The sequence below is a fragment of the Cavia porcellus genome, unplaced genomic scaffold (assembly GCF_034190915.1).
Source record: "Cavia porcellus strain 051 isolate PalLab524CR breed Dunkin Hartley unplaced genomic scaffold, mCavPor4.1 scaffold_9, whole genome shotgun sequence".
NCBI lineage: Eukaryota > Metazoa > Chordata > Mammalia > Rodentia > Caviidae > Cavia > Cavia porcellus.
The window spans coordinates 18361171-18375097 of record NW_026947492.1 but is presented as its reverse complement, the minus strand read 5'-3'; the positions used below and the strand labels follow the sequence as shown (position 1 = coordinate 18375097).

The 13927-nt window shown below is 38.7% G+C and overlaps 1 protein-coding gene across 1 annotated transcript; it reads left to right on the top strand.

Annotated features, from left to right (window-relative positions):
• The first annotated feature begins 9234 nt into the window (after window positions 1-9234).
• On the top strand, window positions 9235-10179 carry LOC100724307 (olfactory receptor 8B8). The gene has a single exon (XM_023566269.2). The coding sequence runs from the start codon at window positions 9235-9237 to the stop codon at window positions 10177-10179; it is 945 nt and encodes a 314-aa protein (XP_023422037.2).
• The last annotated feature ends 3748 nt before the right edge of the window (window positions 10180-13927 follow it).

Here is a 13927-nt window from a genome sequence, read left to right as displayed (position 1 = left end):
AAGATATGTATTAAAATGCATGTTATTTTTGTTTGAAATAGTATTGTGATAAGATTAAAGGGAAAAGTCATACATATTGGAAATGCGTCTTATTTTTATTTTGAAATAATATATATGAGGTATCTTCCCAAAAGAGTTAAAGATATTGTAACACAATAACGCATGCAGCATGAGCAAAACTTGTAATAGGTAAATTAGAGAGTGACTTATGCGTCTATCAGCAGATGAATGCATAAGAAAATGTGGTATTTATACACAATGGAGTACTGTTCTGCAATAAAAAGGATAAATTTGCAGGAAAATAAATGCACCTGGAGACCATAGTGTTAAGTGAAACAAATCAGACACACAAGCTCAAATATCACATGATTTCTCTTTTATGAGAAACCCAAAATATAAATAATTTAAAGGGGAAAATGAAAGACAGGTAATAGGAAAGGAAAAGATGATCTTTTGCAAAACAGGAGGGACCAAGAGACGGAAGGAGTAGGGGAAAGGGACAAAAAGGAAGATGTGTTATGTACATGTATCATACCAAATCCCCACAATGAAGGGAATCATCATGTACTGAAAATATGTTCTAATAAAAATATAGACTTAGGGGAAAATAATACAGTGGATTTATTTTAGAATACAGAAGTCAAAATACGTCAGAGTATCTGAAGGCAAGTTTTTGAAAAAAATTTTACAGTTAATTTTCAGTGATGGATTTATGAGAGTTAGCTATACCATAACTTTTTGTATGTGTGGAAAGTGTTTAGAACACACCCAGAAAAAGAGGCAATTAATTCTAAGCAATAAAACAAAATAATTTCAACAATTCAGCTATCTGATAAGTTGAACTGGCACGTGAGAAGCTATGTTGGAGGGTCTGGTGACTTACTGGTTTGTCAGTAGTGAGAAAAAAGAAGAGATACAGGGTGGTAGATAGATTTTGGGCCAAGAAATTGACACCTTCATCTGGTTGTCATCATATAAGGTGAAGAACATTTTCCCAATAAGATAAATTTATTTCTCCATAGCTTAATTTTGGGTGTTGTGACTTAGTCAAATGGAGATGTCTGGTCAGTTGTTGACAGCACAGGGCATAAGTCTACCTCAGGATGAAATGAGGCAGCTGTCGGTCCCACAGGATGGGCTAGTCTTAGTCCATATGGATCGACTACGTTTTTATATCCAGAACATCCTTGTACATGATATTAACAGTAGCCAAAGCAATATAATATATTTATTAAAGATAAATAATGTTCTATAGCCATGGTTCCACAGCTTTTTCAGGGCTGGAAGTACCAGCTTGAAAACATTGCTAGAAATAATAACTAGATTAGAATTATTCAATGATAAAAATAATTGTACCTGATTTCAGCATAGACTAATGGTTTTAATGGTTCAGGTTGGTCATATGAGTGGAATAGTTCTAACAGAGTGGAAGATTTTGGTTTTCTTGGTATCAAAAAGCTTTGAACATAAGAGCCTGGGGGACCAGTAAGAGTCAATGTTTATCTTGTGCGTCTTGTGCAGTGAATGGTAAAGATGGTCCAGAAGCCTGTTCCTCAGAACAGTGGATACCTTTCTAGGCTTATCCTTCTGCTGGTGTAATGTATTCTTCAGTAGAATACAGTTCAGTGGTTAGGAATGATTTGACTAGAATTTTGTGAGCCTTGTTGGTGATTAACACAATTAACACATTAATAGATGATAGTTTAATCATAGGAGTTAGCAGAATTGCTCAAGCAAACTGTGTGGAATAACAAGATAAGGAAACTGTGGAATGAGGTTGAAAATATGAGGAACCTTAATAATTAGTGACAGGAAGGAAGAGACCATCAGATGGGATGCAAATAACATGGTGAGGTAGACAAATCAAGCTTTGACATTCCTGTTTAGAAAAGGTTAAAAGCATTTCCTCTCCAAGGCCTTTAGAGTTGTAGGCCTGGCTTCTTCCACTCCAACACTTTGCCTCTTGATTAAAACTAACCTTCAGGAAAAGCTATCTGGAGAAACTCTTGAAAAATCTTACACAGAGGTTTTGAGGATTTTCTGACCAAGAGGAAAAGTCTGTTGTTTTCCACAAGTAAATCTTCCTGCTCAGGATTTACTTTTTAACAAATGAATTACCATCTCAACTAATGCCTAGAATAAACTCCCCTCTATTAATCTCTGTTTTGGTAAGGCCATAGTACTGTCTGCATCTTCCTCCTTTTGGAGCATGATAAACACTCTGTCCCTTGAAAGCATGTATTTCATATTGCTAGTATTGACATAACTTGCTTTTTTATAGCACACATATTCCTGAGATGAATGTCACTTAAAAATGGGTTCCTATTTTAAGAATTCTAAACTGTGGGCTATGATGAAACCAAGCTCAGGGCAGTTCTTAAATTTAGAAGATTTTGCAGCTCTTTCTGTTACCAAGTGACTTTCTCTTGCCAGCCCTTAAAAGTCGGGAGGGTCCTTGTAATTTGCAAAAATTTTTATCTTGGAAAGCACTCAAAGTGCACATCTTTGGGCTTCACTGCTGGAATAATGTCAACAATAGCAGATTTCAAGTATAAAAATTACAGTAAAACCAATCATGTATAACCTAGATTATTTATTTGTTTTTGGAAATGATTTTACTGCCTAGCTGTGAATAGAAAACCTGTAATGAGTTCCTTTAGTATTTGAAAAAAAAAGGAATGTATCCTTGAATTAGCTGTTTTGAATCTGGGCTTATATGGAACATACTTACATTTCTTTTTGTTAATTTGATAAATATTAATGTTTCATATTTGTGTTCATCAAAGGGTTCAATATTAGGTATGGAAGTTAAATATGATCGTGATTAGCAGTAGCTCACGGTATAGTTGGGACTGAGACAATTGATTTTTAGGAAATGATAAATGTTCAAGAAGATGGAAATGTCAGTTACTCTCATTTGATCATCATAGATTGTATATGTGAATCAAATTATCCAACTCAGCTCCACAAACATGCACGATTATGTGTTAATTTTAAAATTTATTCTGTCTACTTTTTAAAAGTTAAAAGACAAAATTTGACCAAATGGATATAAAGAGATACGAAAGAACAAGGCCTCTATTAGGCTTCATACACCCATTATCATTAAGCATCATGGCTGTTGGTCCTCATAACCTCTGTGTTAGGGTTAACATCTCTGGTTACAGATGGTATCACTGAGATCTAAACAGGGTAAGGTTTCTCAGCCAGTATGGAAAATGATAAAAACCCAGGTCGCTTGGCCACAAAGCCTGCCAGGGCCACCGCCTTTGCCCTCTTGTGGCACATTTTTAAACAGCTTCCTCCTTTTCTCTTGCAGATTGGGTCGTGTTAAGGTTCCATCATTAACAGTTGATTTGTGGCTCCTTTGATCATCTCTGTTTACATGATTCTTATTATGTATTTTGATATTTCTTCCAGAGCTTTGATGTCACACTGGCAACATTTTTTGATATTCCAAATTATTGAAGTTTTAACTGTCATGTAATAGTTGTGCTTTGTGAGGTGTAATAGTATAATTATATATATATATATATATATATATATTATGTAGTGATCAGAATAATAAATATTTTATCTCAGATGTTATCATTTCTAGGTGCTGGTACAATATCACACTGACACCTGTTTACTGATCACTTGTTCTTAAGTGCACTTTAAAAACCTTGTAGGCAGCTCTGAATTCCCTTTTTTCTCCCTCTTTATTGCTTTTCTTCTGGTCCTTTCGATCATCACTGACATTTGGCTTTTCCTATAACCATTAATATAGAAAATTCTATGAATCTATCATCACTATATATCAAAGGCTTAAACAGACCAACTGTCTAAGAAATAAATGAATTAGATTCTTTTTCCTTCAAAAAAAGTCATGTTGCTGAGTAAGATAATAGTAGACCTGCTTCATAAGATTTTTGTGGAAGTTAACTATATTAGTATGTGCAGAGCACGGAGTGCTAAAGTTCCTGGTACATTTTGCATTTATAAAACATGACATTAATATTAGTATTAGTGTTTTTTTAAATTCACTGGTGGATAATTTCAACCTTATCAAATTTGTTTTTTATATGGATCACTAATCTTGTATAAGTGATGTAATGTGTGTAAAATTTCCCAAACAGTGTGTGGTACATAGATAGCATCTAATATGTGTTAATCACTATCCCAGCATAGACCTTCAACGTCCTAATTTTAGAATTTATTTTACACACACACATCAGTTATGCATGGACTAGCACATTAAGGATTTAGAGATAATAAAAGTAAATCAAGGTTAAAAAGGTTGCAAAAACATAATTCCTGACACTCGTTTCCTTCACTGCAAATGACTGCCATTTCAAATGGAGACCTTTCAGCTGACATCTCTTATATTTGGCCAGGTTCAAGGACTTAGATGCCTGTCCTGCCCTTCTGTGCTGTGAGACTGCTGTTGTTCCGTGCCCAGTCTCATATCCCTAGAAGTCTTGAGTTAATGCATGCATTGGACAGGCATCATGTTGCCTTTACACGTTTCACATATGCAATTACAGAAATAGAATGCAAGAAAAGAAGAAAATAGAAACAAATAAAACAATGAAGCACCATCAGGAAATGTAAGTTTTGGAAAGAGGGCAGCTCTGCAACAAAAGGAGCGGAGTTAAGAATAGTTCTTCCTACACTGCTTCCTGCTTGGGCCTCATCTGCTCCTTAGGGAACATGACTTTAGTGAAGCCCCAGTTGAGTTTTTGAGACATAGTTTCCATGGCAACAGGCTCTAAAGTGACATGCATCCCAAAGCACTTTTCTTGGTTATTGTATTGTCCTAACAAGAATCCTCTAAGCTCCTGGAGAAAAGTCAATTTTTAATGAAGTCTCAGTCTTATTTGCCTTCCGTGCCCCAAGGAACCTCTTTCCTGTGGGGTTGGTGTCATATTTGTGATAATGATTTATTTCCTCTAGTTGTGAGCTGATAGCAGCGGGACCGAGAGCAGGGATTGAGATGTATCATAATCACCACGGCAGTGAGAAATCTGTAAGATTTACTCTTGAGGCCTCTCATCACTGAGCAGTGACAGAAATCTGCCCTACATGTAGAGGAATAGTATGCACTGGTCTATGACAAATGTCACTTCCCCAAAGACTCTCTCACACACACAACTGATGTAGGAGCTGTAATTAGTTTGCCAAGTAGAGGAAAGAAGTGGTGTGACTGATTTTAAGCCCAGTATATGACGATTCCCGATGCCTTACCTGACACAAGTATACTCTTATCAATTGAGTGTTAGTTTAAAACATCATTATAGACATTTTGTTTGATGAAAGATTTTGTCTCCATTAAAATGAAATGCTTGGAAGAGGGTGTGGAGTGCGAATAAACCCTAACAAAGTTCAGCAGACTGTGTTGAAGAATTAGGGAAACATTTCCCTAGAGCGGGTTTGACAAAGAGTGGAGGGAGGGTAGACCAAACTTTAGGATGGGGAATGTCCAAAGAAGAGGAATTTTTAGTGAGCCTAGAGATGGGCAGAGGAAAGAAGGCTGCACACTGCACAGGAAACTTCACTAGCTTTGGTCTTTGTGGTGTGGTGGAGCAAGGGCCCTGGGAGAGTGAGGAGCCAGGACATGATAAAATACTCAGCGACCCTGAAGCTGTCAGGGGTTCACTGGGAAAGTGGGCCTTCCGTTAAAGTGTTGGAAAAAACTCATTTTATTTTGTTTATTTGGTAGTGGGAATCAAAGTCAGGGCCTTTCACTTCCAGACAGGCACCGTGCCACTGAACTATATCCCTGGCCCAAACAATCATTGTTTAATGCCCATCTGAGGTCCATCTATTGTCCTCTTCCTCCCAACATCCCCTCTCTTCTCTTTTAGCTTTATCTAGCTTTTACAAGATTTTCTCTTCTCTCATTTCATCTCTAAATTACATCTATTATGTAGTTGCTTAGGTAACTTACCAAGTATTTTCTACGTGTCAGCCTCTCTGATAGGTTGTCCCATTTTCATGATTTAATTTGATCCTCACAACAGCCCCATTTTGTTGAAGGGGACACTGAGAATCAGAGACTAGTAAGTATTTTGGAAGCTGCTGGAATCTCAGTGGTACTTTTAGTTTTAAGGTGTAAATTTAAGGAAACCTAGTTACCATCTGATATTTTAAGAAGGGATCTGGATAGGGCATGTTAAGTTCAGTAGACCTGAGGACAAAGTGCCATGGGATTTTTTGGTTAACTAAGATTATTTGGTTGACCTCTGTTAGCTAATAATGGCTTGTGATCCTACTTCCGAAATTTTGGCATTTTGGTAGGGCATGCTCAAGACACAAAAGCTCTTTGTAATGTGGAATTTCAGGTAGTAAATTTCAGATTGATTTAGTGATTTGTATTTAATTTTCTGACCAAAACCAACTTTGGGTGGGGCTGTGTTCTCCCAGATGGAATAAGGAACATTTTGTTCATACCTTCTCTAAATACTGGTTGACCTGAATCTTCAACAAATACCCATACTGGAAACAAGTACTTGAGTATAGATTATTTTTACCGCTTATTTTTTAAGGGCTCCTAAGGGAGAAGGTAAGTGAAGCAAGGAATCATGAACATCTTACTGATAATCTTAATGGGAAACTAACAGTAAGTCCTTCTGAAGCCCTTTGAAATATTGCAGAGTAAAGATGCCAGGGGTGCAGAAGAGAGGGACACCCCCTCCTTGCCCTGTGGTGTTAACTTCTGCACATTTCTGGGTCTCCACATGCATCTGAATGGTCGAGAATCTCTCATATACTTCTCACATCATGGTGACAGAGATGCTATAGGGCTGGGAAGCAGGTGATAATTGGTGGAGTGAAGGAGCTCTTGCTGTTTGTATCTGCCTTAATATTGTTGCCACAGTAACAGCAGAAGCCTAAAAAACAAGCTGAGTAACATGAAAGGAGGCATAAAAGATGTCAGTGCAAAGGACTAGGTGATGGGCTCTGAACTCGGAGTCTGAGAAAATCATTCAGAGCACAGTGTAAAGAGACTACAGCCATCAGATGGGGCCAACATTGTGTGACGGGGAAAGTCTTCTAGTCATTTGTCTAGTAATTATTCTGAAAATCTATCCGATGTCCCTTATTTTATTGGGGATGCTTTGGGTTGGTACTTTTGAGCTAAGGCATAGTGTATGAATTATAAGTGAGTATAGCCCTTGGAGGATCACTGTGACAGACCACTGACAAAAGTCCATTAGGTTAACTGCTCTCCCTCTGCACAGCTCTGACCAGGTCCCCCTCCTGCTCAGTATGTCTAGAGAATGCACACTGTTTCTTACCATGGCATCCAGGTCTCTGTCCTTTGGGGTGTCCTCTGTCCCTTATTTAGATTTTCTCTCTTAGTCAAACTAGAGGGCAAGAACGTTTCTTCTGAGCTGCAGTGTAACAGAAGATGTTGGATATTCGTGTTTAGTTCTGGACAGCTTCATCAAATAGCTCTATGACTCGTGTGACCTCGACTTTCTTGCTGAGAAATAGAGGGTGTGAAAATGAGATCAGAGCATCTAATAAATATTCAGATCACCAGCAGGAGATTTAGAAGAGAAATGCATGCAACAAAGCCCTGTTGTTAGATCTTCTGCTTTATTAAGTGTGCTGTGGGTCAGCAGGATTCGCACTGTTAATAAACATATAATTTTCAAATTCCATTGTACAGCCGGCGTTGGATAATTTCTTATTGCGGCTTCAAATCTATGATGTCTCAGCAGTGAGAATTGCAGTCACTATGCTCTAGCAAGGTTTGAGAGCCTGGGGTACTAAAGAAATAAATTTGATTGTGGGGGAGGTGGAGTTAAGAAAACAGTACATTTCCTGTGATAATTTAGATGTAAACTGTTTGTTAACCCTTTCTGTACTGGCATAGCATTTTATGTTTATCTTTCCTGGATCTTAGCACATTCATTAATATATTTAGTCAGGTTCGTTATAACATAGTTCTCAAAGCATTGACAAAATTTCTAAGGCAAGGATTCTTTAGGCCTCACTATCTACCACAGGGAGACATTAAAAGCAATTGGTAAGAATACCGAAGTGCTGGGCTAGGATGGGCAGAGATTTCATGTGGTCTTAGTAATTTAGAATCTAGGAAATCACTTTATATTTACAATGAGGATAATGAAACACTGCTCATGGTATTAGAGGGATGATTAACATGCAGCAATACATTTAAAACAGTATTAAAATCTGACAGACTGAAATTACTGAATATTGGTAGGCCAGAAACAGTGCTTGGTAGGCATTATGTGTGCAATAAATGATAATATTTTTACACAGTACTTTGCATATTATTAATAGATGTTAATTTAATAATGTTTTTATATTTCTAAACATCCATTCAAATATTAACAAGGGTATAAGCTAAAATTTATTTTTTAAAAAAATTAATGCATAAGGCTATGATCCCAGAGGAATTTCTGCCTTTCTGCATCTAATCAGGTCCCCAGGTCTCTGAACTCAGAATAAAATTACTTTTTGCAAGTTGGAGAAGAGCCTCCTCAGGGCAAAGCTTGGTTACATGTCCTGTTCTCCAGCTCAGGAAATCTCTGGAGGCTCTTAGGTGGCTCTGACCTCCAATCAGGACAGAGAGAGGAGAGATGTGTTTATAGTCCTCCACCCACAGAGGCACTGCATCCATTCATCTTTCTGAACAGCTAAGGATAAGATCGGATTAAAAGGTGTACCGTGAAAGTGCTGATCGGAAGGAGGCGGTAACTGCATCTGGTTGAACAACTTGATCTCCTCTTAGGTCCGCTTCTCAGGTATGTAAGCTTTGTGAAAAGCTACCTCACATTTCTGCTCTGTCCAGGACAACCATGAGGTAGATGCTTCAGGTACACCTGGGTTGGCTGCAGCCACCAGAAACGTCTTCCTAGAAACTGGCCCCTTTCAATACGCTTGCTCCAAAATTATAGTTAGAAGAACACAGCAAAGAGACAAAATTAAAGATTATCTAGTCTCTTTAATGGCTTTCTGAGGTCCTTTTCTCCAGTATTGCCTGCCTATAAATGGAGGCAAGTGAATCTTCCAGGGTTCAGAGGCACTGGGGAACCTGAGACCAGGTGAATAAGCGTCAGGAAAGGCTCTTCTGCTGAGGTTCAAAACCTCAGTGCGTCCTGGTCTCAAAAATGGGAGTGGTGACTGTGAAGGCACCAAGGGCTGACACTGTCTGTCTCTCCCGCTCTCTCATTCTCAATGCACCTTTTCTTTGTCCCTGCAGAATGCGTTTAATTGAGGATGGTACCTGAGAACGCCTCCTCCACGACAGAGTTCATCCTTGCAGGCTTAACGGACCAGCCTGGACTCCAGATGCCTCTCTTCTTCCTGTTTCTGATTTCCTACGTGATCACTGTGGTGGGGAACCTGGGTTTGACCACATTGATCGGGTTGAATTCTCACCTGCACACCCCGATGTACTTCTTTCTTTTCAACTTATCTCTCATAGATTTCTGCTATTCCACTGTTATCACGCCCAAAATGCTGATGAGCTTTATCTCAAAGAAAAACATCATCTCCTATCCCGGGTGCATGACTCAGCTCTTTTTCTTTCTGTTCTTTGTCATTTCTGAGTCCTTTCTCCTGTCTGCCATGGCGTATGATCGTTTCATTGCCATCTGTAACCCACTGCTGTACACAGTCGCCATGTCTCCCCAGGTGTGTTCCCTCCTCCTCTTGGGTGTCTATGGGATGGGCTTTGCCGGGGCCATGACCCACACAGCGTGCATGTTGAGACTGATTTTCTGTGTGGACAAACTTGTCAACCACTACATGTGTGACATCCTCCCCCTTCTGGAGCGCTCTTGCACTAGTACCTATGTGAATGAGCTGGTGGTCTTTATTGTTGTGGGCATCGACATTGGTGTGCCCACGGTCACCATTTTTATTTCTTATGCTCTAATCCTCTCCAGCATCCTCCGCATGCACTCTGCTGAGGGCAAGTCCAAAGCCTTCAGCACCTGCAGCTCCCACATAATTGCTGTTTCTCTGTTTTTTGGTTCAGGGGCCTTCATGTACCTCAAACCGCCTTCTCTTTTACCTATGAGTCAGGGGAAAGTTTCTTCCTTGTTCTATACCACGGTGGTGCCCATGCTTAACCCCTTAATCTACAGCCTGAGGAATAAAGATGTCAAAGTTGCCCTGAAAAAAACCTTGAGTAAAAATGTTTTTGCTCCTAAGGGGTGATGCTTGGGAAAGACACGTTTTCACTCACCTTTATAGTTCAAAGTCTGTGAGTTATGTTAGGATAAATTTTAAGTCATTTCAAATGACTTTATCTTCCTTATTTTTAAGGGTTCTGTAACTTAAAAAGATTTTTTTTATTTTGCATGCTGCACATTGTACTTAATCACTCCCTATAGTAAATCATGAAAAAGATTCTATTTTTTTTTTTTTTTTTTTGGTACCGGGGATCAAACTCAGGACATTGTGCCTCCCAGACTGGCACTTATGTCGCTAATCATGAAAAAGATTCATAAAGCTACAGAATAGTCACATATATTGGACCTTGAATTTCATTTAAATCTGTATCTGTCAGACAGACACAGGCTATATCTCTTCCTTTAGGTCAGCATCTCAGTAGAGCAATGACTAGAACACAGATTTTATTTCTAATATTGGTCACTTTCTATTATGGCTCATTCTTCTTCCCCCTGGCCCTAAAATGTTTTATTTCCAATGTGAGTTGGACTAGGATATTAAAATCTAGTCTGTCTGTAGAAATTTTATGCAACTTTTCAGGGACTAATTTTAAATAGCACATTTTTGCAAGAAGGTAGGAGGTAGGAATTTGTTGAGATAGTCTTGGCTAAGTGACCAGAGAAATTCTTCAAAGCATTCTGCAAAGTACAGGAGAAATGTGTCAGGGCCCAGAGGGCTCCAAGCCTCATATTACCTGAAGCAGCGGTGTGGAGCTCAGGGACTTGAACTTTCAGGGATTTGGCAATGATTCTGGCTGTAAGAACTTACTGAAAATGTCAAGGTTCCAAAGGACAAAATTTGGAAGTTACTTTGCACACATTTATTTTCTTGTTTTCAAACTAGACTTTTAAATGCAGAGTGAGAGCTGCAGCTCGAGGTGATCAGTTTAGAAGCTGGAGAACTTTTGGGAACTATAGAATTATGTGTTGCTTGTCAGTAATCAGGTTGTTGCTAAATAGCAGCCTATATGCAGAGGAAATTCACACTGAATGTTCCTGGAGCTGCCTGGAGCAAAGACTACCTGGGGTATTTTTAAAGTCCTTCTTAGATCATCTTTGTATCTCTTGGTGCCTACTCTGTGTCTAGGTTTTGGAAGAAAATCCTTAATAAGAAGTGACTTCATTTCTGGGTCAGGGCAGTGGCATTCTCAACAGAGGAAATGAAAGAACAGGAGAAAAATGATGTATTTATTTCCCAGGCTTCCTGCTAGCCAGGCCATGGCAGCAGTAACTGAATGCCTCATTTCTTACTAGGTTGTAGTAACTGTTCACTGACTTACTTCTTAGTGGTAAGATGCCAAAATGTCCTGCTACTACTAGCTCAGCAAACCTGGCCACTCCTTTGCGGTTTCTCTCAACCATCATTTTGTCTAAATCTGTGTAAATAGTTCCCCCATTATTTTTTATTTTAATGCGTCTGTAACACACACCCAATGAAGGGGAGATAGGTTGATTGAGCTCAAATTCATATGAGATAATTGATACCATGTAAAGAGAGACGGAAGTACTCTTGGGTTTAAAAGAAAATTGTAGATAGTAAACTGTGAAGTAAAGATGATGAAATGCTGTGAAATACTCTTATGTAAGAGGGTTGTCTTTAAAACATTATATTTGGAAGGCATGAAGTTTGGATGGATGTATAGTTTTACTTTCTGGAATGGTACATGTCAGCAAGAGTGAATTCAAAAGAATGAGAATAGATAAATGAACAGTGTAGAATCCAGACGACCTGGGCAGTAAGAAGGTCAGAGTCACATAAGACCAGAGACCAGGAAACTGGAGGGTTGAATCAAGGTTGAATCCCAGCTTTTACTCAAGTTGTATAACTTTGAGCAAGTTACTTGGTGTTCTGGAGTATCATTTTTCTTTAAATTTTGTCTAGGAGTATCAAGAGAATTAAATGTCAGCCACACACCAAAATGGGATGCATTCCTGTTAGATTCTCTCCTGTTAGCACCTCTGCTAACTTACATGTGGCTTTTGGACAATTAGCTCATCTTTCTGGGTCTAGGCCTGCTTATATAAAAAAGCTCATGTTCTACTGGGTTACTTCTGTATTCTATTTACAGTATGCACTTATTTTATATTGACTAAATAGTACGTGTTTTATGCTGAATAATTCTGCTCTCTCAACACTCGTATATGGCAGTTATGGTATAAGGTGATGGAGCCTTTGGGATATGATTAAGTCATCAGGGCACAACTCTCATGAATGCAATTGGGATGATCAGAGACACCTGAGAAAGGTTCCTTTTCTTTTCTACCACAAAAAGGCCGAATGAGAAGGTGCTGTGTGTGAACCACAAAGTGAGCTTTCAGAAATAGGATGCCATATCTACTAATACCTTGATTTTTGATTTCCCAAGATCCATAACCATGATAAAATACAGTACTTTTCTGTTGTTTATAAGCCACCCAGTATGATTTTTGTTGTAGCAGTCTGAAGGCTATGATGATGTTTATGATACTTTAAATTACTGCAAAAGTTAACCAGGGACAGGATGTTTCTAAGTGAGTTTTCTGGTTTTCTTGGACTCTTCTCCATTGTACAGTCCTGCTGTTCGCTAGTGGTATGTTTTCACAGTTGTTACGTGTGTGTGTGTGTGTGTGTGTGTGCCCATGTTTCCATGAAGTCAAGCTTCTCCTTGTTTTACAAAGTCTTGCCAAAATCATCTGGAATGTGTCTAATGATGAACATGCATGAAAGGACTGAGGTACTGAGGGCTGTGACTAGATGCATAAATGGAGAAAAATGCTATAAAAGATCTTGTTTCTAAAAATGGGAGAGAAGGAAGGCTGCCAAGAAAGGGGACTCAGTGCTGGCCACAGAAGAATCTACTTTCCTGTCTCTTGCTTTAGACAATTTTTATGACTCCTTAAAATTCTACTATATCGATATATTCTGTGTAATTAACAATTATAATAACATTAAAAATCTTGTGCAATTTGGTAATTCTCTGGAGAGGAATATATCCTAAGTATGGGGGAAAGCTCAAAGGTTTGCTGAATGTATTAAATAAGCAATAATTATAATTTGTAAAAAATGGAAATGAAGCCTGGGGAGGGAGCGGGGGAGAGGTAGAGGGAAGGGAAGGGAGGAGGGGCAAGAGGATGAAAACAGGAACTGAGATGTTTTTGTAACATATCAGTGCCTAAGAGCAATATAATCTTTATGTGCTGCAAACAGGTACTAATTAAAAATAAAAACTAAGATATGATTTATAGTAGTAAAAAGTTGTTTTCTTTCTTGCTTTTTTCCCCTTGTATACATCCCATATTTCTGAAGTGGCTTTTTGGGGGGGGAGGGCTGATCTTATTTTTGGTAGTGCACTTAATCTGAGGCACACCATACTCCGAAGCTTTTGCTTTTGTGGGCTCCTATTGTGATGTGATTTGTAGAACATCTTCCTCCCTCTCCCCTCTTTGATTTCAATGCCCCTTCTTTGTGTTTTTATAATACTTGACTCTTAATCAATGAAGCAAGGGTCACAAGAATTGCTTGTTTTTCTGTATTAATCCCCACCACGAGCTCGCTGTAAATTTTATGCAGGCAGAGTCGCTACTGTCTATTTTAATCTTTCTTGTCTCCCTAGCTCAGTACCTGGCCATTGTAAGGTGGAGGTTTGACAAGAATTTATTGCCTGCAACGGTGGGATGATTCTGTTTTAAAAGCGGACCTAGTAAAGGGCTTTTCTTTTCTCATTCCTCTGGCTGCACGTTCTTCTCTTCCAGGA

Bases quoted from the DNA above. Each gene is read 5' to 3' on its own strand.
- LOC100724307 (XM_023566269.2), top strand. From the start codon at position 9,235: ATGGTACCTGAGAACGCCTCCTCCACGACAGAGTTCATCCTTGCAGGC.